The sequence below is a fragment of the Filobasidium floriforme genome, assembly GCF_021052385.1.
Source record: "Filobasidium floriforme strain CBS 6241 chromosome Unknown HD553scaffold_21, whole genome shotgun sequence".
Lineage (NCBI taxonomy): Eukaryota > Fungi > Basidiomycota > Tremellomycetes > Filobasidiales > Filobasidiaceae > Filobasidium > Filobasidium floriforme.
In genome coordinates this window covers 469,120-495,892 of record NW_025763642.1, presented here as the reverse complement: position 1 = coordinate 495,892, position 26,773 = coordinate 469,120, and the positions used below count along the sequence as shown (strand labels likewise).

The 26,773-nt window shown below is 52.5% G+C and overlaps 7 protein-coding genes across 7 annotated transcripts; 1 reads left to right on the top strand and 6 right to left on the bottom strand.

The window, feature by feature from the left end:
* Nucleotides 1-1,111: 1,111 nt before the first annotated feature.
* On the bottom strand, nt 1,112-5,352 carry HD553DRAFT_116252 (Mechanosensitive ion channel-domain-containing protein). The gene is made up of 16 exons (XM_046176455.1): nt 4,967-5,352; nt 4,405-4,868; nt 4,006-4,319; nt 3,840-3,908; nt 3,562-3,770; nt 3,140-3,484; nt 2,721-3,075; nt 2,549-2,651; nt 2,437-2,485; nt 2,318-2,371; nt 2,190-2,256; nt 2,044-2,126; nt 1,872-1,978; nt 1,679-1,808; nt 1,362-1,611; nt 1,112-1,293 (listed from the first exon to the last, which is right to left on the bottom strand). Exons 1-16 carry the CDS (start codon nt 5,215-5,217, stop codon nt 1,162-1,164), a joined length of 2,982 nt encoding a protein of 993 aa, XP_046034136.1. The 5' UTR covers nt 5,218-5,352; the 3' UTR covers nt 1,112-1,161.
* Nucleotides 5,353-6,392: 1,040 nt separating this feature from the next.
* Nucleotides 6,393-10,385, bottom strand: HD553DRAFT_332371 (ribonucleoside-diphosphate reductase large chain). The gene is made up of 11 exons (XM_046182060.1): nt 10,074-10,385; nt 9,853-9,924; nt 9,573-9,772; nt 9,372-9,493; nt 9,110-9,286; nt 8,762-9,042; nt 8,341-8,684; nt 7,533-8,268; nt 7,153-7,451; nt 6,731-7,086; nt 6,393-6,656 (listed from the first exon to the last, which is right to left on the bottom strand). The coding sequence occupies exons 1-11, from the start codon at nt 10,112-10,114 to the stop codon at nt 6,645-6,647; spliced, it is 2,640 nt and encodes an 879-aa protein (XP_046034135.1). The 5' UTR covers nt 10,115-10,385; the 3' UTR covers nt 6,393-6,644.
* A 2,592-nt stretch (nt 10,386-12,977) lies between these two features.
* HD553DRAFT_317155 (uncharacterized protein) lies at nt 12,978-14,450 on the bottom strand. The gene is made up of 3 exons (XM_046180725.1): nt 13,877-14,450; nt 13,548-13,812; nt 12,978-13,400 (listed from the first exon to the last, which is right to left on the bottom strand). The coding sequence occupies exons 1-3, from the start codon at nt 14,077-14,079 to the stop codon at nt 13,140-13,142; spliced, it is 729 nt and encodes a 242-aa protein (XP_046034134.1). The 5' UTR covers nt 14,080-14,450; the 3' UTR covers nt 12,978-13,139.
* A 94-nt stretch (nt 14,451-14,544) lies between these two features.
* Nucleotides 14,545-17,585, top strand: HD553DRAFT_317153 (uncharacterized protein). Its single transcript, XM_046180724.1, has 16 exons — nt 14,545-14,837; nt 14,967-15,123; nt 15,248-15,322; nt 15,397-15,432; nt 15,515-15,590; nt 15,698-15,761; nt 15,860-16,001; nt 16,092-16,229; nt 16,312-16,396; nt 16,480-16,487; nt 16,564-16,654; nt 16,737-16,755; nt 16,821-16,915; nt 16,988-17,013; nt 17,077-17,179; nt 17,253-17,585. Exons 1-16 carry the CDS (start codon nt 14,605-14,607, stop codon nt 17,315-17,317), a joined length of 1,413 nt encoding a protein of 470 aa, XP_046034133.1. The 5' UTR covers nt 14,545-14,604; the 3' UTR covers nt 17,318-17,585.
* On the bottom strand, nt 17,586-19,739 carry HD553DRAFT_317150 (uncharacterized protein). Its single transcript, XM_046180723.1, has 9 exons — nt 19,451-19,739; nt 19,274-19,382; nt 19,092-19,205; nt 18,935-19,029; nt 18,577-18,866; nt 18,460-18,507; nt 18,264-18,390; nt 17,694-18,197; nt 17,586-17,621 (listed from the first exon to the last, which is right to left on the bottom strand). The coding sequence occupies exons 1-9, from the start codon at nt 19,660-19,662 to the stop codon at nt 17,603-17,605; spliced, it is 1,518 nt and encodes a 505-aa protein (XP_046034132.1). The 5' UTR covers nt 19,663-19,739; the 3' UTR covers nt 17,586-17,602.
* Nucleotides 19,740-19,975: 236 nt separating this feature from the next.
* On the bottom strand, nt 19,976-21,893 carry HD553DRAFT_317148 (uncharacterized protein). Its single transcript, XM_046180722.1, has 6 exons — nt 21,648-21,893; nt 21,402-21,521; nt 21,316-21,331; nt 20,798-21,249; nt 20,376-20,715; nt 19,976-20,282 (listed from the first exon to the last, which is right to left on the bottom strand). Exons 1-6 carry the CDS (start codon nt 21,819-21,821, stop codon nt 20,056-20,058), a joined length of 1,329 nt encoding a protein of 442 aa, XP_046034131.1. The 5' UTR covers nt 21,822-21,893; the 3' UTR covers nt 19,976-20,055.
* Nucleotides 21,894-22,145: 252 nt separating this feature from the next.
* On the bottom strand, nt 22,146-24,140 carry HD553DRAFT_352104 (Alpha/Beta hydrolase protein). The gene is made up of 11 exons (XM_046183662.1): nt 24,012-24,140; nt 23,677-23,949; nt 23,591-23,606; nt 23,432-23,504; nt 23,342-23,358; nt 23,022-23,257; nt 22,855-22,950; nt 22,729-22,776; nt 22,566-22,661; nt 22,357-22,487; nt 22,146-22,272 (listed from the first exon to the last, which is right to left on the bottom strand). The coding sequence occupies exons 1-11, from the start codon at nt 24,037-24,039 to the stop codon at nt 22,183-22,185; spliced, it is 1,104 nt and encodes a 367-aa protein (XP_046034130.1). The 5' UTR covers nt 24,040-24,140; the 3' UTR covers nt 22,146-22,182.
* Between the last annotated feature and the right edge of the window lie 2,633 nt (nt 24,141-26,773).

Sequence of the window (26,773 nt, the reverse complement as noted above, 5' to 3'; positions counted from 1 at the left end):
GCAAGGAATGGGTCAATCGAAGACTGAAGGTAGATCCGGTCGGAATAGCATTAAGCCAGTATGTCGTGCGAAGCACATGGAATGTCGCGATACAGGTCCATTCGCACAAACTTTCTTCTTATCTGGCGTCTCGGTAAAATACGTCCTGACATGCCTCATCCCTTGCTTATGAGTATTGCTGCTTGCTAGTTCCCCTCGGAGATCTTGGTCTGCATCTGAATAGACTTAACGTTTGCGCGCATCCACATGTTGACCGTATTCTCGACCTGGACATGGTGTCCGATGTCCGAAGAACCCCTTGAACTCCGGAACCGAGAGCAATTCGTCCAGGGTGGGCACTCCTCTCGATCTAGGCTCTTCTTCTTCCGTCGTGGCAAAGCTGATAGGAGGTGAGGAGGGGGATCCGTTTGTCCCGGTCCTGGTTCGATTGTCCTCGTCGTCAGCAAGACGCGGGCCAGCTCGGTTCGATACGGTCATATCTGACCCAGGCATGTTCTCCCAAGCAGACGAGATGCTAGCTATCGCCTCTTCTCTGGCCGCATCGGAGACTCCACTCGTCGCCGAGTTTCTCGACGACGAGATCTTCAGTTTCGACGCGAGTTCCATGGCGAATTGATCCATAATAATGTATATTATGTCCGATACTATATCTCAAAGTCATCTAGTTACCAGAATTACCAGATTACTACTGAACACTGGATCAGTTTATCAAGAACAAGTCCGATCTCGATGTCGGACGTCTAATCAGCCATGGTAAAGCGCTTACTCACCTTTTCGTGGCGAAAAGCCTCCGCAGGTCAGCAACCGGATTGCAGTGCACGTCCCCATAGCCTGGGCTGTTCAGAGGCTGCTCGAGACGAGCTGATGAGCCTGTCTTTACCGGCGACGGGACCTAGAACGTGCAATCGAGAAGAATGTCGTTCATATGCATTGTGTCATCTAGCAAGTAACAAACGAGAACAAGATCTATCATGGCGATCCGCCTTTGCTGTGAGAAGCGCGGGAACGGTCGGGTTTTTCGTGGGTTCCGAGCAATTGATAATAAAGACTGGGCGTGGGTAGCGATTTCGTGAGACGATCCTGGAGGGCGTTCGAGTGCAATGCGATCGGAAAGGAAGGCCTGTTTTCGTGACGAGTCGAGCGTGACATGATCCCGACAGCTTAGACCCTGGGTCGAGTCGAAGTGGCGGCCATCTCGATCGATTCGCCGGGAACACGACGGTGCCTCAGTGCAGCGGCGGCTCCTGGCGTGTTAGCAGCTGATGTGGCGAAACCCGAGTTGGTATCGTTGAACTAGAAAATAGTGATGAAGTCAATTTAACTCAAACATCCCTCAGATGTGTGTACACGTGACGACTCACCTCGACCTGATCGTCAAAGATGTCCCCGCTAGCGTCGTTGACGACTTCGCGTTGATCCAGCAGAGCAGCTCCGTGCTCGGCGCCAGCGGTGGCGGCCAAAAAGTCAGGAGGGGGCGATTCCAGGCTGCGAGCTTCGGAGCTACCCGGCGCAGGAGGCTCGTAAGGTACCAAGGTGTACGCGACGGGGTCTGCCGGAGGAGGGGTAGGGTTACCAGCGCCAGCAGGCCCGTAAACTCGGCAGTCGGCAAGGCTGTCAGAGGCGGTACATGGTTAGGCCTATCCCTAATAGACTCGGCGCTGGTCTTGCTATGACTCACGCATTCTTTAGAGCGCAGATCCACTTGTTTCGCCTCTGCACCTTGAGTGCACCTTCCTGCCAGTTGGTTTTGTATTTGATATCGGCCTTCAGAACGAGCTTGCCTTGCTCGGGGAAAGAGTCGACAACAACTATAGTATGAAAGGGTGATGATCAGCGGCCAATCGAGCAGGTGATCATCACCATGTATATACCATCAAAGACCGGCATGTAGTCTCGTCGGTTTTCTTGCAAAAAGATCAACATCTTGTCACGCAGCTCGACCAAAGACTTGAAGTCGGTTGCGAAGTCGACCTCGAAACTGTGTCCCCAACTCGTCAGCATAGGTCATGGTAGAATAGGCTCGTTGACCGAACTGCAACTCACGTAAAGCTTTCAGAGATAGGACCAGATCGTCGGATGTTCTGGATAAGCTTAGCTCTTAGAATGTCGTTTCCGATGTAGGTGTACTGCGCGCGACGTATCGTGTTTAGCTGGACCGGATCTGGGCGGAAAGTACGGTTTCTACTTACACTTCCATCGACCCGGCGGAAGGTGGTGCTCATCAACTGCATCGATGCGACGACGTACGAGTTACCACTGCAGAAGTGAATCGGGATCAGCGAATGCCGATCAAGTCCATCAAATGGCGTTGGCTCACTCGAAGTCGACACGATCACCGACATCGAAGGGATGCTTGACAAAGAGGAAAATGCTACGGTTGTTTTATGAGAGTGAATATGTTGTACCGGGATATAGAATACTAGCATGTCAACTGACCAGGCTCCAATAATTTCCTGCATGGTAGTACCGATCAACCAAGACAAACCTGATAGTGGCGCGGACGTGAGCTCATGGCGGCTTTACAGATGCCACGGAATGGGTCACTTACCAAGCACAAAGGTACCGGCCGAGGTGACCAAGGTGGTCAACTTGGTCGTAACCATGGCTGCCATGATCAGGATAACAATGACCAGGACGATGACCATGAAGATCTATGCAAAAACGTCGGAACAGGGGCGTCAGTCACATGCCAGAAAGACCGACAACTGCTCGAGACTCACATCGTCAAGACGCCGGACAGCCCCATCAAGATCCCGCATCGAAGCCTCCAGCGCGAGCTTTTCGCGGTGGATCTGGATGACGGCCATGTCGAATTCATCCCGCGTAGCGTCACCATTCTCGTCCCGATCAAACACGGCAAAGGCGACCTCGGCAGCCTCTTCGTTGGGGAAGAACCGGGCGATATCACGAAGTAAAACGACATCACTTCCCTCCCTATGGAAGGAGTAGAACAGACGTCGGGCGAGGGCTTTCGACTTGTTCGCAGAGGCGAGGGCGGCGGTGACCTTGTTGTAAGGCGAGTTGGTCTGCAGGACGGACTGTCCCGAGATCTCGGTGGCGACATTCCCAAGGGCACTATAAGGATGCTCCTGCAGGTCAGACTCCATAAACGATAGAAGGGTCAAGCGATGCGCCTCACGTGGTCGTATTCTGAGCGACGTTCTTGATCCCCTTCAAAGCCTTCCGGATGTGTTTCTTCGGATCCCTTGACTTCTTGTTCATGTCCGCCTCTGTCAAAGTATCTCTCCTACCTGGGATATCGGTACTGTTGATATAAAGCGTGACCAGACTCCTGATCTGCAGTTTCTGGTCCCTGATTCTATCTTCGTACGAATCTTGGTGGAACCGGTAGGCAATCAATTGAACGACGAGCTTTTCAGCGCCGATGACTAGCGAGCAGAGGAAAAGACCAAAGAGCAGGTTGGCCACCAAAGTCAAGGTGGACCTCGAGCTGGCCGCCTGGTCGCCGGTGTAATGATTGATGCTACATGGAGGGGTTCGAGAAAGGTCTATTAGCTACGATTTTCATTACCACAAACACATTCTGGCTCGCACACTCACACCAAAGGGGTAAACGAGATCCACATCGCCATGGTCCAGAGGATCAAGGCGACGTTCCTGACCAGACTGCTAAAGATCTGGATCCACTGCCTCATGCTAGGAACAATGGCGACCAGAGTAGCCTGCAAGACTTTGGGGACCAACATTCCGGCGGCGACGGCCGCCCACCATCCGCCCCAAACGACGGTGAGCCAGATGGACCACCAGAGCTGGAGAATACAGCGGTGAATCATGTCAGCGGCATGCGGAGGCGGATCACGACGTGTGAGGATACTCACGAGGTTTACGGACCAGATCTTGGCGCTACGAACGCCTGCGAGCCAGACGATACCGGGAACCCATAAGAGCTAATCCCCGAGGCCAAATCGCAGAACCGGACCTCATTAGCCGCGAGCAACCCCAAAAGCCTTATGTCTGCTATCCCAAATCTCAAAAGGAACTCACCACCAGGACAGGCACGATGTAAAGGAACCACCTCGTCACGATCGACTTGTTCAACAAGTAAAAGTACCCCTTTGCAAACTTGCTCCTCCCCACATCTCCCTCGGCGTACCTCAACTCTTCCTTTTTCGCAGTAGCCGGGTTGAACTCGAACCCTTCCCACTCGCTACGAGGGGTAGAGGTTCCCGTACCTCCCGTACCGCCCATGTGACCGAACGCACCTCGGAACACTGATGAGGGACGAGAACGGGATTGAGGGCGGGATCCTCGAGAGGAGACCGAGTTTTGGTTGTTTTCGTTGTTAGAGAGATCAAGCTCTATCAAATCACCAAAACGTGGAATGAATGAGCGACTTTTCAAACACCAGCCCCACGGTCATAATCCCTGTCCGACTCCACTTACCCTCCTTGGTCCCGTTCCTGCTGTACCGCTCCCCACCGCCCCAAGCGATCCCCCTCTTCCCCGACTTCTCTCCCGTAGTATGATCGTTCAACGGGATCGACTGATACTGCCCAGGAGGATAAGCGAACCCTCCCCCCTGTCGGAGCTGCGGCGAAGCGTGGTTCGGGTTCCCGTAATCCGCTTCTTTGATCGGACGGATCGTCGGCGCCTGTTGCGATTGCGATGACACAGCTGAGGGTTGAAAGGCGGCTTGAGAATCCATGTGCGGGGTGGTCAACGGTTCTCGGGAATGATGAGATTCGTTGGTATAGACCCGATGCAAGTTCGTCTGAGATGGCGTCGGGTTGAATTGATCACGGTCACGGTCGTCCCCTCGGTTGGTAGTGGACGTGGATTGGTTGAGCGAGGTCATAGACGGTTGAGCTCGGTAAGCAAAGTTACGATGAGTCTCGTCGATCGAGGGTCTATCCGAATCATACGTCCAGCCGACACAAGCGATCGGGTCAGCTACATGAAGCAGGCAAAGGATTGCCATAGCACGGCAGGCAGGCCTTGTGCTCACTCTCGACCTCGTTCAGGTGCAGGTCCACTAGAGATGAAATCCCCGTCCCTCTGGAAACTCGGATGAACCGGAGTAAGGTCCTGATCCTCTTCAGCTCGGTACTGATAAGCCGCTCGAGGAGGCGTCCGGACGTAAGCTTCTTCAGCACTGAGCGGTTGACCCAGGTTCAAGTTGAGGTCGAGGTTGGGAGGGGCGTGGTTACGGTAGGCGTTAGGAGGAGGTTGGTTGTTGGGGTTGCTGTTGCTAGCCATGGTTGCTTCGAGCTCAAAATCCGACCCAGACGGAGGTTATGAGGGTAGACTCGTGTATTTTACCAGAATGCTATGATGAATATGGCGGCCGGAGTCGTGGTTGTCGTGGTCGTCGTAGGTCTTTTTCTGAATCACCTATCAAAGGGTCTCGGGCAGAAAAATGATGTCACGGACCGGCGGGACTTCTTGTCTCTTGATCGCGCGATGGATGGGAGTTGCAGGTTGGCTGGGATGAAAAGGTAACCGCCCAGGGAAGAGCAAGCTATCACGATGTTGGGAAGATTTGATCAAGGTCGATTCCAGCAAGACCTCACACGAGCCCAAACCTGTGTTGTCAAAGATGACGACGAAGGGGAAGATCCGTCGATGTCGCAGGGAAACGAAGGGAACGAAGGGGGGTTGCAACGAGTTTCGGCGCCAAAACGCGATTCGGAAGCACTTGTGATCTTGAGAGGAGTTTTTTCGGGCTCAGCCGGCAACAACAACGAAGGCGGTGCAGGGACGTTGGAAACTTTGCGGCAGTTGCAGATTCGACACGCAGTTGAAACTAAGACCCATTTTGACGACTTCCTTGCCCTGGCAACACCCCCTTTGAACCGTCGCCCGCAGCTTTAAGGCCATGTTTGTATCTGCCAGCTGTCCTAGCCAGTTGCAATCGAATATCGAACCCAGGGCTTTCACATCTCGTGCTCATCGCAATCTAGCACGCACGCGCGAGCCAAAACAAACAAAAACAAACAAACACAGCCTCAACGTCCCATATCTGTGCGAGCTGCGCTGTAGCCAGACAAATTACCCACCTCGTAGCGGCCCCGTCTCTCATCTCCCGTTGCCTACAGTAGTCTATTACCTTTGGCTCTAAGATATGGACCTGAGCATACCCCGAACTCGTCCGTAAACCCAGGGGTTGATGGAAGGTCCGACGACCAAACGCGGATGAAAAAGAGGGGTACTCATACATCGATCGTGCCAAAACGCGAAGCGAGGCGGAAGCGACGAGGACGCGAGGACCCCGTTTCATCGTACCGTGTGATCGTCCGAGCCTGCGCGGGGTCCGCTCCAATCCTGGCTGCATGGTTGCATGTTTGACACGATTACAGGTCCTCAGGCCATAGCGCCATACGACATTGGTATCATATCTTTGGGCTATAGCTGATGATAAGTCGGTATCAGGCTCAGAGTATCGTTGCTTGCAGACGGTTATACGCTCAGATACAAGCCAAGATGAGCGTTGAGCCACTAGGTGTTAGGCACGTTCCAAACCGAGTCGGAGATATCTGTCAATATATAATCATCCGTGCGGGAAGCTAGTACACGATACTAAGGGTGCGAGAGATATCTAACTAGATGAATACAAGATGTGTTCTACAGGACGGAAAGAAGCGATGGCAAGAAAGAACACGATGCATGACCTCCACAAGGCTAGCTCATCCGGAGCACTGTGAGTGAAACGAGAAGATCGAGGTCAGCTTCAGTAACGTGAATCGTCGAATCGGTTAGACAGTGCGCTCACCATGAGACAAGCCTCCTTGTTGTCGATACTGCACTGAAGAGCCGCCTCGGCCCTCTCCTCTGCTCGTCGTTTGGCCTCCTCATAACTCAGGTCCTCTCCGTCCGAAGCAGGCGAAGGCGATGACGGGCTAAGGCTAGCAGGCGGCGACATCTTGCCCAAATGCGACGGGGTAGGGGAAGCGACAGGTGCCTCGTTGAGCGCGAGCTTGGCAAACGCAGGGTTGATGGCGGATGCCGATGTTCCTGCGGCTCGAGGCGTCGAAGGCTGGACCGAGGCGAGAGGGGGAGGTGCGACCGGTGCCGGTGCCATGACGGCAGGCTTGGAAGCTCTTGCTGCTCGCTTGCTGGCTTCGGCCTCTGTAAGAGGGCGAGATGCCTGATCAGAATCGCTCAAAAGAGTTAATTCCCGCCATCGAGACTCACCCTTGACAAGACTGTGATCCAAAGTAAACTGAATGGCGTTGACGGCCGGTCGAGTTCGCAAGTAGTACATTCCCGTCTTGAGACCCTTCTTCCATCCGTAAAAGTGCATCGAGGTCAACTGACCCATCGAAGGGTTGGTCAAGTGGATGTTGAGCGACTGAGACTGGTCGATAAAGGCACCTCGGTCGGCGGCGAGGTCGATAACGGCCTTCTGACTGATTTCCCAGACGGTCTTGTAGATCGCCTTGAGTTCGGCCGGGATGCCGGGGATGTTTTGGACGGAACCGCCGTGGGCGATGCTGCAGAAAGAAGTCGAACAAGGAGACGATCAGCAACCCAGACTCGCGAGGGACAAATTACACTGCGGCACCGCGACTCACATCCTGTTCTTCATGTCATCGTCCCACAATCCCATGTTGACGAGATCCCTCAACAACCAGGGACAAACGACCTGGAACTCTCCAGCCAAGACCCTTCGAGTGTAAATGTTGCTCGTGTACGGCTCGAAACACTCGTTCCAACCCAAGATCTGCGACGTCGACGCGGTTGGCATGGGCGCGACCAGGAGCGAGTTTCGGAGACCGTGCTGGGCAATATCCGCCTTGAGCGAAGACCAGTCCCAGAGGTTGCTAGGGGTGATTCCCCAGAGGTCGTACTGCAACCTACCCTCGGAAGCGGGAGAACCGGGGTAAGACGAGTAGTGACCGTCCTCCTGGGCCATCTCGCAAGACGACTCGAGCGCGGCGTGGTAGATGGTCTCGAAGATCTGTAAGTTGAGCTGACGAGCAGCAGGACCGTCGAAAGCCATTCGCAAGGCCATGAACGTGTCGGCGAGACCCTGGACACCGAGACCGATGGGTCGGTGACGCATGTTCGAGTTCTTGGCCTCGATGACGGGGTAGTAGTTGACATCAATGACCCTGTTCAAGTTCTTGGTGACGACCTTGGTGACGGCGTGCAGCTTCTTGAAGTCGTACTGTCCGTTGTTGATGAACGCGGGCAAGGCGAGCGAGGCCAAGTTGCAGACGGCGACCTCGTCGGGGGCCGAGTACTCGATGATTTCGGTACACAAGTTGGACGACTTGATCGTTCCCAAATTTTGCTGGTTCGATTTGGCTGTCAAAGGAGGTCGGCCAATCAGTCTCGCCGCTCGCTCACTGCCAGCCGTAACGCCAACTCGACACTCACCATTGGCGGCATCCTTGTACAACATGAAGGGTCCCCCCGTCTCGGTCTGAGCGTCCAAGATGGCGTACCAAAGCTTTTGCGCCTTGATCGTCTTCTTCCCTTTGCCCTGACTCTCGTACTTCTGGTACAAGTCGTCAAACTTTTTACCGTGGACGTCGGCCAGACCGGGGCACTCGTTGGGGCACATCAAGGTCCAGTCGCCATCGGCCTCTACACGTCGCATGAAAAGATCGGGGATCCAGAGGGCGTAAAAGAGGTCTCGCGCTCGAACTTCCTCTTTACCGTGGTTCTTTCGGAGGTCGATGAAGTCAAAGACGTCGGCGTGCCAAGGTTCAAGATAAATGCTGCAAAAGTTTCATGGTTAGGTCAGTCTCCTGTCATTTCGTGACATCACCAGTCCCGACCCGAAACCTTGACTCACGCAAAGGCACCAGGTCGCTTGTTACCACCCTGGTCGACGTAACGGGCAGTAGCGTCGTAAGCCCTCAACATGGGCACGATACCGTTCGAGTACCCGTTGGTTCCGGCGATGTAAGAACCCTTGGCTCGAATGTTGTGAATGTTGAGACCGATCCCACCGGCCGTCTTGGAGATCATGGCACACGTCTTGAGGGTGTCGTAGATCCCGTCGATAGAGTCGTCCTTCATGGCGACCAAGAAGCAGGACGAGAGTTGCGGGTGAGGGGTACCAGCGTTGAAGAGCTGTGGATATTGAAAATCTAGTTCAACAGGACGCCCTTCTTGAACCATTCTCGACACGTATGCTTACAGTGGGAGAAGCATGGGTAAAGTACCTCTCGCTCATCAGGTTGTAAGTCTCGATGACCTTGTCGACGTTCTTTCCCCAGATCCCAACAGCGACACGCATGATCATGTGCTGAGGTCGTTCAGCAATCTTGCCATCGATACGGAGGAGGTAAGATCGCTCGAGCGTCTTGAAACCGAACTATTTCGCGAATCAAGTAATAAGGACATGTTTTCGTTAGATCACCATAGCCAATCGTCGTTCCGAGTAATGAAGGCCGACTCACATAGTTGTACTGGAAATCACGGTCGTAGATGATGGCGCTATCGAGCAGGTCCTTGTTCTCCATGATAGCCTCGTAAGTCTCTTGCGAGATCATCGGTGCCGCACGTCCATTCTTGGGGTTGACTACACTCGTATACACACGCAGACTTCCCATCAGCGATTCCGACCTTCTCTAAGAATAGATCTCAAGACAATGCCTCACCCCAGGTGTACAGGTCGTGCACAACGGTACTAAACGTCTTCTTGGTCTCCTTGTGCAAGTTGGAAATAGCGATCCTCGCAGCGAGAATAGCATAGTCCGGGTGCTTGGTCGTCAGGTAAGCAGCGGTCTCCGCAGCGAGGTTGTCTAATTCGACGGTGGTCACTCCTTGGTGAACACCGGCCGCTACCTTCTTGGTGATCCTGCGAGTACGAGGGAAGAATGTTAGGTCCATTGGGTGGGCTAGTCGATTGGAAGGCTGAACGCGCAATGCGGGGCTTACTCGATGGGCTCGACGAAATTGCTATCCAGACCGTAAGACAGCTTATTGATACGGGCGGTGATCTTGTCGAACCTGTTCTCACGATAAAATCAGGTAGAGAAACAAGGAGTACGAAAATGGACGAGGGTAAGAAAAGATGAATAAGCACGCGACCGGAAAGTAAACAGACCAAGGGGGGAACGAGTGGTCTCGAGCCCGCAGTCGACTGCTTTTGTACTTACGCTACACGCTCCTTGGTTCCTCCTCGTTTCCAGACCCACATGACGATAGATTATAGAGTAGTGCTTAGGTTGAGATCAGGTAGGAGGGATCGAATGATCGAGACTGTCGCGCTGATGATCAACGGCGAGGGGTTCAGCAGGTGGGAGTACTTTGACCAGCAAGAGAGAGGTTGGGCTGGTAGCGAGTAAGACGGGGAAGTGCGTGTGTCTTTGTGTGGAGTTGGGGTGTGATCAAGTGTAGGGGAATACGAGTATGTGAGCGAGGGGGGATGTATCGACTTTATTATCAAGCGAGTCCTGCTGCATCACGCTGCAAACAGCCAACACGAAGAGACGCGACGCGTCTGTACGCGTCCTCGAGGTAAAGTGGTGTCAGCAGCACCATCGACGCCTCCTTTCGCTTTCTCACGGGGACTGCTTCGATCGCTAAATGGGCATCGGGGAATCGGGAAGCGCGTGACCAGGGTCGCGTTTGTTTTGTTTGTCGATGCCTGCATTCTTGAACGCGACCTCATGACGAGGCGATGACGGCGAGGCGCAAATCATCCGTCGATCTCTCTGATCAGATCGAGACGACGGATCATGGTTGATTTGCTGCTTGCTGCATGCTGCCTGCTGCTCGTGGCGCATTGACGTCGAGGAGATCGCCTGCCTCATCTTTTTCAAACGTGAGACCTTGCCGAAGGCTGAAACGCTGTGAGCCGTCCTCGACTAGGTACAGAGGAGCGACAAGCGTTTCAGGTCGAATGTTGCCGCGCTGATATCTCAGACTTGGCGTGAGGACGAAGGGAAGACGTAGGTCATCAAAATCGAATCACCGGAACACCTGGCACAGCTAGTGGTCCCGACATGATGACAGACCCATCTCCTGGGGAGAAAGTTTGCTCGCAGCCGATCATGTTTAAGGTGCCGGCGGAACGTCATGAAATCCGGCGCAGAGGGATGAAAAGTATCCAGAGACAGCATATCCATGCTGTCAGCACTATCCTACCTCTTGCATATGATCTAATGCCGTGCCATATTACCAATATTGTTTGGAAACTCGGGTCGAACAATCGAATGTTCTCAGTCTCGCTTGTCGAACGCAATATCCGCTGTCAGGCTTTAAGGAATCTGCTGTATAAGGGGAAACTCTAATCACCACCGCAGTTGCTGGAAATAGTCTATTCTGGAAGAGTCGAGTCAGATTGGTACTTCCGAATCGAGTTTGGTCGGTTAAATCACAGGCGCAACTTGAAATGTGTGCCCTAGGTCCACCGACACCGCAGACCAAGATAAGAGTCAGGGCACGCGCTCTGCGTTTCATGCGGGCGCAAGACCGAGGACGCCTTACAAAACGCCCCAGTACATCGCTAACAACATCCTATCCGGCAGGGAACCCAGGATTATCTATCCAAGCTGCGTTATCTTGAGCTGATATCCGAGACCTGCCTCTCGGTCGGTGACCGATGGTTGACGGGATGAGAAGTGATGAGGCTGATGAACGATATGTAGGCTGTAATAGAGGAAGAAGATCACAGACGAAAGGGGATGGAAAATGGGAGTACCTGGAGATACAGAGTTCGTAGGCAAAACGGCAATATCTGCTGAAAAAGAGGCGCAATCCGAGTAGTTGAACGGGCTACGGATATATTGTTTGACAGACGTATACTCATATCCTTACAGTCGATCGTCGGTCGAGGCGACTTACGCTGCGTATGCAGGTTTGCCACCGAGAAAGCGCAAACGTAGTGATGGTGCGATGGACCGAATTGAAGGTTTGTCAATACGATCAAGTTTGGGAATCTTCTTGAATTTGATATGACCAATATCACCATAGGTAGACAGCCTATCGAATACGTCCCGGCTAAAGAACGATCCAGGTTCAGTATATCAAGATCCTTGTGCGAGATCCTTGTGCGGTCATATAGGATTGTACGCTTACGCTCGTTGAATCGGTGTTAGATTTTTAGCGAGCGAGGCTTCGAGGTTGGTTCCGACGAGTTGTTGGGGATACTTGACCAGAGGGGATCCACGGCTCTCAGCACTGGTATGCGAAAGTCCCATAGATTGAGATCATATTCGAGGACGACTGTCAGAACAAGCCCTCCAGAACCTAGGCTGTCAATAAGATGCTTCAGTGTGCGAAGAGCGGAAACGATGGATTCCGGGAGATGAACTCAGAGCAGCACCTCTTTCTTGCTTCTTTGCAGACCCACCCGTACGACAATCCAGGCCTTCCGTCTACCCCTCCTACCGAGATCGCGATAGTATCAACCATCACCTATGCTTACGAAAGTAGCAGGAACATTCATTGGTGATGTGCTGTTGTTTCTGGTCGCTGATGTCAACAGACAACTGGTGTTGCAGAATCCAGCCCTGATGTTTGCAATCCTCCTTCACCACCTTGACTAGCCCGCCTCACTCGACTTAATCGCGTCGACTGGACCCAAATTATCGCCGCACCTCAATCCCCGTCACATCGGCCTTCAAGGGCACCCTAGAGGCTAGCGGAGGACAATAGAAATATTGACATTATTATGCGAAACGGCTCGAGAACGATCGGTGGAAGCCAGCCATCCTTGACGGATAGACGGCGCCTACTGCTGCTGCTACTGTGGGGCTATGTGTCATTGCTTGATCTTGTCTTCGATGATTGTTTGTGTCGCAATGCTCGGCTTGTCCTCTTGTATTCAAAGCGGTAAGAAGGACTCTAGATACGTCCGGATATGTGTCCATGCGACCTGGGCGCCATATGATCCATCCGCGTGACTACGAGGTACGACAAACGAGATACTCAGAAGTCGTGCAAGCTGGCGAAGCGATGGTAGACGGAAGCCGTCTGGGCATGGTAAAAGCCTCCCTAAACTGCCGATGTTAGGCTAGTGAAAGGGAACCTTTTCGAGTGGTCCACAACGAGAAAATCCCCAAGAATTGTAAATGTCCGCATTTGAAGCGCTGCATAATGACATTCAGATCTCGACATACGCGATCTGCCAATCTCGCATCCTGCGTGTTATATATTCATGCGGCAATAAAGGCAAAATCACCGCGGCCCTCAGCCGTCCCTTCCCTGCTCCTCCCCATTTATCCAAACAACCTCTTCAACCCCTTCCTCAACCCACTCCCCACATCCTCCCTTACATCCGCCCACCACTCCCACACCCACCTCGCCTGCCTGTCCTTGTTGGCATGTATCCAATCGCGGTAAAACTCGGCGAGGACCTTTTCCTTGTCCGCTGCGTACCGGGCGATCTCGTCGGGGGAAGAGGTGGTGGGGGAAGGAGCGGGGCCGAGGAGGGAGAGACGGTGGGCTTGGTGAGCTTCGAAGAGGAGGTTGGTCTTTGCCTGTATTTTCGAGTGTAGGTGCGATGCGTCGATAGAAAAAAAGAAAAAAAAAGGAAAGACGGCCAGAGCAGAACAGAAGGGAAAAAAAGGCAATCAGCCTCGTGGTCCTGAGAGAGAAAGGCTCTCCTCCATAGAATCTAAACTGACCCAAAATTCGTGATTCTTCCGATCAACAGCCTCCTTCCTCAACCTCTCTGCCAGATCCTCCCCCAACCTCCTGTCCGAACCCGACCTGTCCCTCCCTGAAGACGACACCGACGAGAACTCCGAGATCGAGTAAGGGGTATAGTCGGTTCCCGATCGACCTGTTGCTGGGCTCGAGGCTGACGGACGAGATGAAGAGGCTGAAGAGGAGGAGGAGGGGTTCTTGGAGCGGTAGATGACCGGACGGAGGTTAGAGATCGGGTCCGACCTGCAAAGCACCGGGTTGTAAGATTATTGGCAGCGAATCACATGCTCAACGAAGATGTACTTACGGGCCGACGAGATTACCCCCTGAATCGGGTTCCGTCCTCCGACCAGCAGGTGAAGACGAAGGTGCTGGTGCAGTAGACGATGCGGGTGCCGTGTTCAATTTGCTCGGTCGGGAGGACAAGCATCGGGTCCGCTCCGTGAATACCGGTGCGGTACTCCTCACTCGGCCTCGAAGGTATCGTAACGAGCTCGGGTTCATGATCATCAACTCCTGTGGATTGTGATGGTGATGGTGGTCTGTCGAGATGAGTGTTTTGCAGAGTTGCGAGGTTGATATCTGTCGAAGCGAACGTGCTTCAAATTTCGGGTTCGGGCTTTATTTCTGCCGCTCACAGACGTCGATTCCTAGGCCGATCGCGACGTGACGAGGCGATCGATATACAACTCAGATATGCTGGTGAATACGAGACACTGACGGATGTGAGTTAGAGTCGTACAAGGCCTGGTAGATAGGTGCAAGGTGAAGTTGTCCTGGTGATTGTTCGACGTCGTCCCTTCAAATCCACACGGACCCCCTCACCAGGACAGATTGGCCCCGCTAACTTAACTCGTCTGTGTGCGCGTCATCGCTGCGAGAGCGACGTGCGGAGGTCCATCGTGATCCTCGTGTTATATATATATACCCTACACCCCATCGTAGCTTGGTACAGCTATAATCTCCCAGCCAATCCGTAGCTGGTCGTCCTCTGTCATTTTATATCTCTAGAGCTAGACCTATCGTCGATCCGCGATGCGTTCCCCTCTCAAGCTAGCCCCGACGGGCTCCAAACTCCCCCTCCTCATGTCGCTCTCGAAACTCGTCTCCGCATCCCCGGTCATCCTCAACCAGGTCATCCATACCACGACGACCAAGGATCATAAGGGAGGCGTCATCGAGCCTGAGGATCCCCCCGACTCCGCTACGTTTTGGTTAAAGTTGGGGGTCTCGGCTGCGCTCGTCTTGCTCGGAGGAGTCTTTGCAGGGTGAGTCGAGCACAGCACCAAGGTGCTCATCTGTCTGCCCGATCGACTCCGTCGATCGCAAAGGCCTCTGTCGCTCAGCGCCTAACCTGGACTATACACCAAATTCACTGTTACATCTCTGTATACTAGTCTCACTCTGGCTCTAATGGGATCAGACGACATGCATCTCCGAGTCCTCGCCCAATCATCCTCGGACCCGTCCGAAAAGAAGCACGCCTCGAAAGTCCTCAAGCTGCTCCAACGTGGGAGACATTGGGTCCTGGTCGTCTTGTTGTTGGGCAACGTCGTGAGTACAACCAGCCGTTGGCTTCTCGATCATCTGTTTGGCATGCTCATCAGTTGGATTCGATTTTGATGGTAATAATTTGATCTGGCTCGTCGGCGCAAACGTGCGATGTGAGAATGTGCAGATCGTGAACGAATCGCTCCCGATCTTCCTGGACAGCGTCCTCGGAGGAGGTATCGCCGCCGTTCTCGTCTCCACCGTGAGTTGAGATATTTCTCGCTCAAGCATACATCTGGGTGGTTGCGGTGCTGATGGGCCTTTCTTTCTTTGCAGACCATGATCGTCATCTTCGGAGAAATCATCCCTCAGGTGAGACGAGACCACAACCGAAAACTAATCTAGAAAGCGTGACTGACGCTTTCCTTACGCCCTCGATCTGCGTACATAATAGAGTATCTGCGTGCGGTATGGTCTTCAGATCGGTGGAGCCTGTGCTCCTTTCGTGCTCGCCTTGATGTACCTCATGGGTGAGTCCGAATCCGAGACACATCCTACGCCTGATCTGTATCTCCTTGTTTCATGTTGTCTGTTTCCATTGAGTTACTGGTGCTAACATCTAATTCTGACTCGATAGCCCCGGTGGCTTGGCCAATCGCCAAGCTGCTCGATTGGGCTTTGGGAGCTGACGAGGGCCACACGTGAGTGTTCATTCCAAGTACTCCTTACCCGACATTTCCGGTATCTGACCCGGATGCGATCCATGTCAATGTCGTCTCCTTATTTTTGCGCTCCGCAGCTTCCGAAAGGCCGAATTAAAGACCTTCTTGCAGTTCCACCGGGAAGGTACCGAACCTTTGAGGGATGACGAGATTACCATTCTGAACGGGGTCTTGTCGTTGAACGAGAAGAAGGCTTCCCAGATCATGACGCCCATCAAGGTGAGTCGAGCCGCTCTGACCTTATGTCTATGACGCTGTGATCGGTCTACTGAACCAAGTTCCGTGCCATCATTGTTCGCGTGCAAATAGGACGTCATGACCCTCGCTACGGACCGAGTACTGGACCACAACCTGTTGGACCACATCTTGTTGAGCGGATTTAGCCGAATCCCTGTTCACCAGCCCGGTCAGAAGGATAACTTTGTCGGTATGCTTCTTGTCAAGAAGGTAAGACCCCTCTTGCCCCCCCGATTTCATTACGAATCGGTCGCTAACATCGGTGGATCTTTTCGCGTTTGCGGTGACACAGTTGATCAGTTACAATCCCGAGCAGTGCCAAAAGGTCGGCGAATTTCAACTTTTATCCCTCCCGGAAGCTAGGCCCGATATCAACTGTACGTTCGCATTCTCCGCTTTGGAATCCCCGCGCCAGCAGAAAGCTGATCCGACTTCTTTCTCTTTGCTGCGTGATTCGCAGGTTTCCAGGTAAGCTAGCTCTGTCTCTCTTGACTGATCATCGGAACGACAAATACTGAAGAGATCCTCGCGTCACGCTTCTTAGGCTTTGGACTACTTCCAGACTGGTCGAGCGCATTTACTTTTGATCACCGAGAACCCCGGTGCCGCTCGAGGAGCGCTCGGAATTGTCAGCTGTATGTCCGGGAAACCAGGATTTGCTAGGATGATGCCTCACTGACCCCGATACTGCTTTACTCCCTAAATCCGCTTGTACAGTGGAGGATCTGGTTGAAGAGTGAGTTCTAGGCTTCCTCCCGCTTGGTTCGAAAAGTACATTCTGACCGAGACGTCTTCCCACAGGATTATCGGAGAGGAGATCATCGATGAAACCGATCGATACCAGGATAACCAGTCCAAGAAGGCCGCGAAGAGGCAGGGTACCGCTGCTGTTATGCGTGAGTTGTTCAGGCTGTTCCGATGACCCGGAAGCAAGACTCGTACTGATCATCACCTTCCATTATCACTAGGCGGTATCATTGAGCGTCACAAAAACGTAAGCACCGGAGAGATCACATCCCCAGAACAGCCACATCCTGACTTGATCTCGCATCTGCAGACCGTTCACATCGTCTCTCGTACCCAGTCGCCGACTCCCATAGAAGGCCGGCTCATCGAAATTGATGGCGAGGAATATACTGTTACACAGGAAACCCCAGGAGGTCAGTCAACACTGCTTACATAGAGTCGCTCATCATGCCTAGAAGCTGACCTCTTGATGGAACCCCAACACAGTTGGGGCTGAGCAGGATTGTTTCATCGTCGCGCCCCAAACGAACGGAGACTCGGACGGGAAGTAAGATTTCACGCGCAAGGCGGGACCGGGCGTTCATGGACCGTATTATGGATGCCGACCTTGCTTTGGCTGACACCGATACCGGGTCGTTCACGCGCATCTCTTCACTGGCAGACCTTAGGAAAGCATACTACGCATTGCTCTATCAACCTCCATACCTCGACATATCGTCCCAAAAAGTAGCACCTCCCGTAATATACCACAACCACCAAGCTATGTCCGGTTATGCATTTATTTAGCCAATCATAATATACACAATCATTCTGCGGTACCTTCAAGAGACACATGATCATTGCAGTAGCTTGTTGCTATAATATCGATCAGACGGAAGAAGCATGCTCAGTGCGTAGGAACGGCGAAACGGCCAAGCGCGTACTTACGCTTGTTCCAGAAGATCTTGCTCTCCGGAGTCGGTCGCCGCTGCCAAGTCGAATGGGGCCAGTCCCATGGCTCGTCGACCTTCATGCGTCAAGATATCCTCGTTCTGACCTTTCGCAATAAAGCCGCTTTCTCCGACCCCACCCGGAAAGTCAGGAGGTGGCACGCCGGCCAGGTACTGTTCCCGCTGATCCCTGATGTATTTCGCGTTCGCCACGGTCAACGGGACCGAAGGGATATACAAGACCGACGCCGCGTTCTTGCCCTGATTCGAGGCTTCGACCGAATGGATCCCGTCTGCGTACCAGAAGACGCAATCCCCGGGGACGACCTTCTTCATCGAGACCATGGTCTTGTCGAGCTCGAGGTGAGGGTGGGTCTCGTCAGAGAATTCTTGAGAGCGACCGAGCGGCGAGCCAGGGAAGTCGGTTGTCTCAACATCAAGGGCCCAGTTGTCCGCTGCGAGATAATCCTTTCGAGAGACAGCGATCTTCGGTTTGATTGAACTGAAGAACGGAGAACGATATCAACAACAGGCAGCATACATGGGTCTAGCGCCTGCCCAAGCTTACCGGAAGAAGGGCCTCAACATCATATACGCCGAGCTTTCTTTGATGGCTGGGAATACCTTCAATGTACCTTCATTCGGACCAGTATGAGAGAGCGAGGTCCAGCCTTGTAGTGCTCGGAACACGCCACCTATAGAGGAATCAAGGACTGCAGTGAGCAGAAGGCTATGATGTGCACATGCTTCTGGGAGATGCTTACAGGCACCGGGTCCATCATAGAGATTCGTATTCGCCTCGGTCCGCGAAGCTTTTCAATCACCACACAGGGCAATGTCAGCCCCCTCTACATTTCCGTATCAGAAGTAATATATCTTACCGATATCCCAAGGATCGTGCTCCCTCCATCGACCCTCCAGAATAGCCTTGTACGATTGCCTATAAAGAGGATCTTCCCACCGTTCCACGCTCCCTCCATCGCAATGCGGACCGAGTGCAAATCGGCTATCACCCGGCCGACGGATCCTCAATCGATCCGCATAGCTGAGAGGTTGGTTGAAGGAGACCGTGCCGGAGTCTGCGGACTTCTTGTTCCATAGCGATAAGAGGAAGCGCTGGACGTCTAGTTGAGCGGGGTGTGAGCGAGCTTCGAGCTGAGCTTTGCTCCAGCTGTGAGAGAGACGGAAGTAAGACATACGCCTGAAAGACCGCTTTCGTACCACAGCTTTGTGACGTACTATAGCTCGTACACTGCCTTGTCGTCTTCGGGGAATCCTTTCACCTGAGGGTTCTTCTGGATGTACGATTTGATGCTCTCAAGCCATTCCAAGGCCTGCACGACAAGGCAGTTTCAGCATAAAAGGGACAAGTCTCGCGAGACCGAGCGAAACATGCCTGGGACTCCGGTACGACGTTCCTGACTACCAAGCATCCTCTTTTTTTGACCTCGTCTATGTTAGCTGTAGAAAGTCCATCTTTGATTTCCGCATATGTCACATCTGGGACGATCTGCCAGGCCACAAATGCGGGGTCTCGTGAACTTCTGACAGCGATGAACGGTATGGACCGGTGCTCACGTCGGATCCCTGCCTGGCGATCTCTCGAGTCGTGTGATCCAGGTCTTTTATGAGGTCTTTCCAAGAAGCAGTCAGAGCTTCCTTGGCGCTCTCCGATCCCGCGATCTCTCTACCAACAAGCAGAGCATTGACTCGCTGAGCGCTTCACGACAAGCTGCTTGTTTGACCGAGACCTACCGTTTCAGATCAGCAAACCGAGCTGGAAGAGCGACAGCCTCCTCGCCCGACAAAGAGGCAAAGACCGAAGCGATGGTCCCCTCTGCTCGGGGACCCTTCTTGGGATTATTGACCGCGTTGACGAGTTGATCGACAGCTTTCCCTAGCGAACCGGCTACCGAGGTCGCGTACGCACGGCGTTGATTACAGCGGACAAAGGCGGTGATCCTCATGACGACTTTGTCTGTCTGTCAGTCCAAATCGAAAAGATGACGGCAGACAAGCCAGAATGCTCAAGAGGTCAAACCAGTAGTAGTCATGTATCAACGTCAGAAAAGCGAAACAATTCCTCCTCAGCAGACCCGCAGAGATGAAGTCGGTATGCATGGTCCGATCTTCGGACCCTTCTCGTCCGAGACCAGCCTCGACCCAACGCCGAAGTTTGGGCGAAATCCAAGATCTGGGCTACGGGGAACTGATACCGATATTCCCTCGACATTCGACGGGAATTGGCAGGAACAGGAAGCGGCACCACTTCAAAGTCGATCAATGAATGTACTTGATTTGATCGATTGTGCTGTGCGGATAATGCTCCGCATGCATGCATGTTGAGACAAACCAACATCCTAGCCGACCTTTCGCCGTTTCCTCGGACCTCCATCCGCACCCCCTCCCGCATCTCCTCCTCCACCACCACCGCCGCCAAACGCTCCCTTGGCAAACGGACGACTCTTCTTCTCCTTTCCAGCGACCTTCTTTTGCTTCTTCTCGATCGCCTTTTTGATCGCCCGTTTGCCTCCCTCGGCTTGCAAGGCCTCGAATCGAGCTTTGAGGAGGAGGTCCTTCTTCTCCCCTGTGGACATCAAGATCACAAGTGAAAGTGCAATCGCGTAGGATCAGCAAACCCTGCAAGTTTATACCTCGAAAGTAGAGCCGTGCGACTCACCTCGCTTGAGATGGAAAGTTCCCTTCCCATCCTTGGCACGCTCCTTCTGTTCCTGCTTGACCTTCTTCATAACCTCCCTCTCCCGCTCGGCCTTTCTGGCGACATCCAACCTCGTCCTCGCCCGATTCACTTCCCTCTCGAGTTGTTCCCGCTCGGCGACCCTGTCCTCTCTCTCGTGTCGCGGTGACGTCCGTTCCCTCTTGACAGCGAGTTGGAGTGCGGATCGTAGGTTCTGGTATTCCTCTTCGATCAGTTTAGGGACGAATGAGTAGGAGGTAGCTGTGAGGTTCGTATCAGTGTTCCCAGCCGACATCGAGCTGAATCGAGGATCTCTTCGTTCCTGCAACGCCATAATGCGAAGGGTTCCCTGAGCTTCGAGCTTCGCAATTTTCTCGGGACAGACCCGGGTCCACCCAACTCACAATTTTTTCCGGCTCGATCGCGTTCCTCTTCCTCGTCACCATCCTCTTTGCGCTCATGACCATCGGCGCATGCTTGTCCAGCCTCTTCAACCTCTCCTTCTCCTCTTCCCGCCTCTTCACCCTGTCCTTCTCTTCCTCCCTCTCTTCCCTCCTCTCCCGCCTGATCGCCCAACCGTTATCCCGCCTAGAATCTTGCCCGTCATCTGATCCGCTCTCCTCTGCATCAGAGACGGTGACGTTGAGAGCTTTACCCTTGACACGCTGCATGGCCGCCAGGCGTCTTTTGATATCGTTGAGACGTTTCGCTTTGGCAGAATCGGATAGCCCGGACATCGAAGCGGTCGTCTCACCGGATGCATCTGAATCGGCATCGGAGTCGTCATTGTTGGTGTTCTTCTTTTGGAGCTTTGATTGTGCTCTTCGGAGGAGTGAGAGAGGGACTTGTTCAAGGTCTGCGTAAAGAGGATTCGGCTTAGACCTCGCTCGTAGGGCTGTCGGATACAAGAGGAGCTGCTTACCTTTTTGCAGTTGGGCCTGTTAGCGGAATGGCAAGGTCGATTAGCCCAGCGTCCTTGTAAAGGATATACTATCGAGCTGTACTCGCCATCTGAGCCTTTGAGCTTCCTGCTTGTTTGCTCGGCGGTCTACGACCTTCATCCGACAGGTCATCGTCTTCCTCGTCCATTTCATCCTCGCCGCTCTCAACATCCGTATATTCTTCTTCCATACCCTCCATCTCGTCTTCCTCCCAAACTGCCACCCCGGCTCCCTGTTCTTCCCCCTCCTCATCTCCCGCTAACCCAGCTCCATACGCTTCATCCCCCTCCTCGTCCTCCTCTCCTTCTTCTTCGTCATCATCATCGTCATATTGAGACCGTACGGGCACAGCTCTCGCTTTCCCTTTGCTACCTGACGGCCTCGCTCGACGATCCTGATCAAACTCGTCATCCTCCGAGTCCGAGTTGAAGTTTGGCATAGGCAGCTTGGACGCCGGGGCGGGTTGCTTTCGTTTATGAGCCGCCATCTTTCGTAGTTATCTCGAACTTTGAACCTGGCTTGTGGTCTATATGTTATGTGAGCTATGATCCTATGAGATATCAGGGGAGGATGGCATGATCTCATAAGCTTCGATCAGTTTCGGTGACCACCGTCGGCCTGAAATTCAAGGTGGAGGTCGACGGGGGAGGGGAGGTTCGCGGAAGCAAATTCTCTGTACAAAACATAATCATGTCCGCTCGAGTATCAACTCTGAAACGCCGGAATGGAACTTGGTGCAATATTTGGAGTATGACCCAGATGTTTTTGCATCAGGCCGCTAGCATTTCTAGCAGCGCTTTGATATCGTATACCTCGAGTCACATTATCACGCGGTCCGAGCGTAGACCTCAACAACGGTCGTCCAGCCATCGGATCCAATCCACCATAATCACATCGTTCATGTATCTCTCCTCAGACCCCATGTTGTTCTCGAAAGTCTGTCCGACAGCATCATTCATGTTCGGCAACGTTTCAGCTTTCTACAATGAGAGCTGAAGATATAATCCGGTGAGAAAACCTACTACGATCATCACATGATGAGTATTCGAATAGAGCTTGCTGCTCTTATCCTGGCTAGAGACGTTCTGAGCCCAACGGGTTGAAGCCGACCAATCGGTCAAGGAATCCTTCTGGCCGTGTACCACGCAAAGAGCTACAGTAGCCATGTTACGTTACTATATCAGCGTCCGTCAGAGGTTCGCCCAAAAGACCTCCCGTGGACTCGGCTTACGGGCTTTGACTTCCTTGATCCTTTTCTGTAATTGCTTGTACGCCTTGACCAAGGACGCCGCGGTACCCGCTCTCATCTTGCCGTTGTACATGAGCGCTGTACAACTTATCTGCTTAAGCGCCATATCATTCATTTGCGGACATATTGTAGGCAAGATGCTCACAATCTCGGCTCCATAATTCCTCGTAACTATCGTCCCAATAATGCAAGCCTGAATATTCGAAATGTCGTAAGCGTGAGATGTCAGTGATGGCTTCATCTTCAAACTTTTACCTCAATATGTACTTACCTTTAGTCAAGGAGTACATAGGCTTTTCACTGGCGTAACGACCCGCCAACTTGACAAACGGGATCTGTAGCTTCGAGGGGCCATAGAACGAATCGACTGGTATCGTTCTCGGGGAGGATAAGACAAGCCGAAATCCATCTCCTCTCAATACGCCAGACCCAACTGACTTAACGGACAAAAGGCATAAACACCTTCCACCTTGGTCCCACCAATTCCGTCTCCTTCCAAGTACCCCGGATAATCCAACGTGAAGCCAAGCGCGGCGGTCCCGCCTATACAAGATCCGCAGACGAACATCTTCCTGCTAGGTGTTTTCGCGTTGGTTGTATGATCATGGTGGTCCTGTAACACGACTTTGATGGACGAGGTCAAAAGCGAAGGATGCTCGATATGACCGTGTAGACTGTTTCAGTGCCGTGTGGATGGGTACAATATCAGCGTCAATGCGCTTCACTTGCATTTCAGGTTAATCGTCAGCCGAAATTACCCGGTAGATCGGCCATGCTGCGTAAAAGCGACGACACATCGATTCAACCTCGATCTTCTCGCTTTTATGCAGTAGGTAAGGTATGCTTACGCCGGGAAGATCAAGGAGTACGACTCTGAAACCAGCTTCCAGAAGGTACCGTGCCATATACGCGCATTGACCCCTAAGCGCGAATATATGGTGCACGTGTTTTCCGCGATGAGGTTCTGCTTCCCACCAGGCTAATGTTGGAACGAATTGACGACCTACGTATACTCTCGATAGCCTGAAAGATAAATATGACAAGAGCGTAAGCTGTTCTACCAACCTGAGCCCAATCGCACTGCGAGACTCACCATGAACCAGCAATATATCCACATTCTTCGGCACCGATAAGCCGCTCAATTTTCCCGCTTTGTATTCCCAGGTCTTGTAGTATATCCAAGAGTCCGTAGCAGGCTTAGCCAGCTCACTGGCCACGAGCATAACATCCTCGCTTGCCACAGCCTTGTCACGCGGGAACGGGGCTTTCGCGTCAACGAGAACTCGACGTCGGGTCACAATGGTCTCAGGATCTCGGTCGAGTGATTCTTCGAGAGGTTGTGATGGGAGTAGCCATCTTCCATGGGCTGCGTCGAAGGTAAGTTGATATCTCATCGTCTATACGAGCTGCTGTATGCTCAGAACTCACTGGGGTCGCGTACTGCTTGGGTCGACATGTTTCCTGGGATAGCGGATTTCCGAATAGGAGGTTCATTCAACAAGGCATGTGCATTCGACGCAGACCGCCGCGAAAGATATTCAAGACTTCGGTACAGATAGTACCGATGGAAAGACGAAGGGTATATATCAACTAAACCAATCCCGTAAGAACGAACGGAATCGTCCTTTCGGTGATGCCAAGCTCGATGGATGATCAGCTGATACTGGTCGCGAGCCGAGGTTACGGAAGCATTCAGGTGGCGTCGAAGCGACGATCATATTCTCGGAACCGAGAGTTGGCGAAGCGAGACGTCAAGACAGGATGAGCGCAGCTCTGAAATTGTCGAGGGACCCGGACTGGCCTGGTTTCTTAGTGACTGGATAACGAGTTCTTCATCGGGAAAAGACAGCGCGCATCGTCCCTGCGTTACTTAGGGGTTAGGAGCGTCACGTAGACGCCGACCTCTCCGACGAGGCGTGTATGTGAACACGGGATGCCAACTCTGTCGAGATGACGCGTCAACCTCAGAAGTAGTATGTAGCGGATCTGATAATACTGTCAGATTTCAGTGCATTCGGCTGTTTTGGTTACCAGATGAGGTTCTTGATGGGGCAAGTGCAAGCTTCAGGGTCACCGCCGTCGACTCTGCTACCGTCACCGGATTACCTTGGTACCTATCGGGCTTCCTGTCAGATCTCTGTAGGATGGCTTGCGTGAGGAGAAATTTGATGACGACTGCTCTTTGATCAGCAGATTGCATCAAACCACCGCAAATTACTCTTCATGGTCGAATCAGCTTATAGCTTATAGCTCGTAGCATGGTTCTTGTTAAATGTCTTTGTGGCGTATTCTGGGGTTCAGACGGAACTGCAGCGAATAAATTACATAACACAATTGAGCATTATTTTTACAATATGATCGGGAGCCAAGCAATAGAATTCTGTATGCAATTCAAGCGAAAGCATCAGCTTTACCCAATTCGAAAACCTTCCGACCTGGTCTAACAAGCTCTTTTAACATTGTTCTGAACAACCGCTATGTTGAGCTACAAACCGCGAGTCCGTATTCTGGCGAGTTCACCAATCGTCCTTATATCAGTGGTTTGGCATGTTCAGAGCAGTCTGAGAATTCTGCTCAACTTGCTTTTGACGCGGCAGCTCGGTTCAGCGCAGCTTGGCCCTGGTAGCTTTCGGAACGGGGGCTCGATTCAAAGCTGCTTTCCGCATCTTGGACCTACTAGCTTCTGAAGCGGGAGCTCGCTTTGATGCTGCTACGCGTAGCTTGGCCCTGGTAGCTTCCGAAGTGGGAGCTCGGGGAGGTCGATTCAGTGCTGCTTCCCGCATCTTCGCCCTAGTAGCTTCTGACATGGGGGCTCGATTTGCTGCTGCTACTCGCATTTTGGCCCTAGTAGCTTCTGAACAGTGTAGGGGTTTGCGGCTCTTTGGAGGGACTACAGGTTCATCTCTGTTGGCAACCGTGTCTGTTGTGATTGATCTCTCGAAACCAATTGTAAAATCTTGAAGATGAGGGGTTCCAAAACTGTTCTCGAATGATACCGTATGTGTGGTTGCATGCACGTATGACATGTCAGATACTTGATACCAATCCTTGTCATAACAGCCAGATCCCTGTATCCGCGAGCTGGGAATGGGTATGCAACCATAGATCCGCGAAGATCGGTTGTGATCAGATCTGGGCTGACTTGACTCGGCCTGGGCAATGTCATATCCTCCAAGCAAGTTCTGGGTTGCACCATCTTTAGCAGACACTCTACCTAGACAAGTAATTACCCATTTGCCCCCAACGACTCCATTCCTGTCCTGAATGGCAGATCGTACAGCCCTCCGGCCATACCCAGTAATGTCTTGGACTGCTTGAAAAGTCCGAACTTCAACAGAAGACACTGATTTACCAGCAAATGTGAAGTCCTGCTCGTGAAGCCGCTTCACATGAAATAGATCGGATTGAGCGGCTGCAATCTTTGCTCGAGTTGCGGTTGAATGAGTCCGACCAGGTCCGTTGCCACGACGCTTCGATTGAGTGACGTCTGAGATGGGTAAACGAGAGCGTTTGACAGGTTTCGCAGTGGGTGAAATATCTCCATGCTGTTTGTGTTCGATTGATGATAGAGTTACGGACATCCTGGCATTGCTGGAAATACTGTTTGTATATGCTGCTTCGGCGAGATTGGATGATGTAGTGCGGCCAGGAGGATATGAATACCTTGAGTCAAACCCATAAGTAGTATCCTGGTATTGATCAAAAACCGATGACTGCTGACAGTATTCCATCGAGGGAGAGGCCAGGGGCATGCTCTCTGCGAATCGATAAGAAACAGGGTGATCAGTGTTGGCATCGCTGCAAGTTTCCTCCAACATCCAGGCGTCATCAGTTCCAGATATCATTGACTCTTGGTAAGTCTGTTGTCCATTACCAGGCGTCGCCTCCCTTGAGATCAATGCACCTTGATGATCGATCGAGCCAACAATCATGTTTGATCGGTCGTTCGAATATAAATCCCAATCGAACAGGTCCTCATGCGACATATCATGGTTCTCATTATCGCCTTGCACCGGAAACGTATCGGTTAGAAATGGGTCTAGCTCCAAGCATGAGGACATCCTAAGAATCCGTTGAACGAGAGTATTGATGAATATGACATGCCGCCGAGGCAAACTCAAGTCCTGTACTTTCATATGTATATATCTTCATGTAGGTGCTTGAACAACGGAATACCTTGATCTACTGGC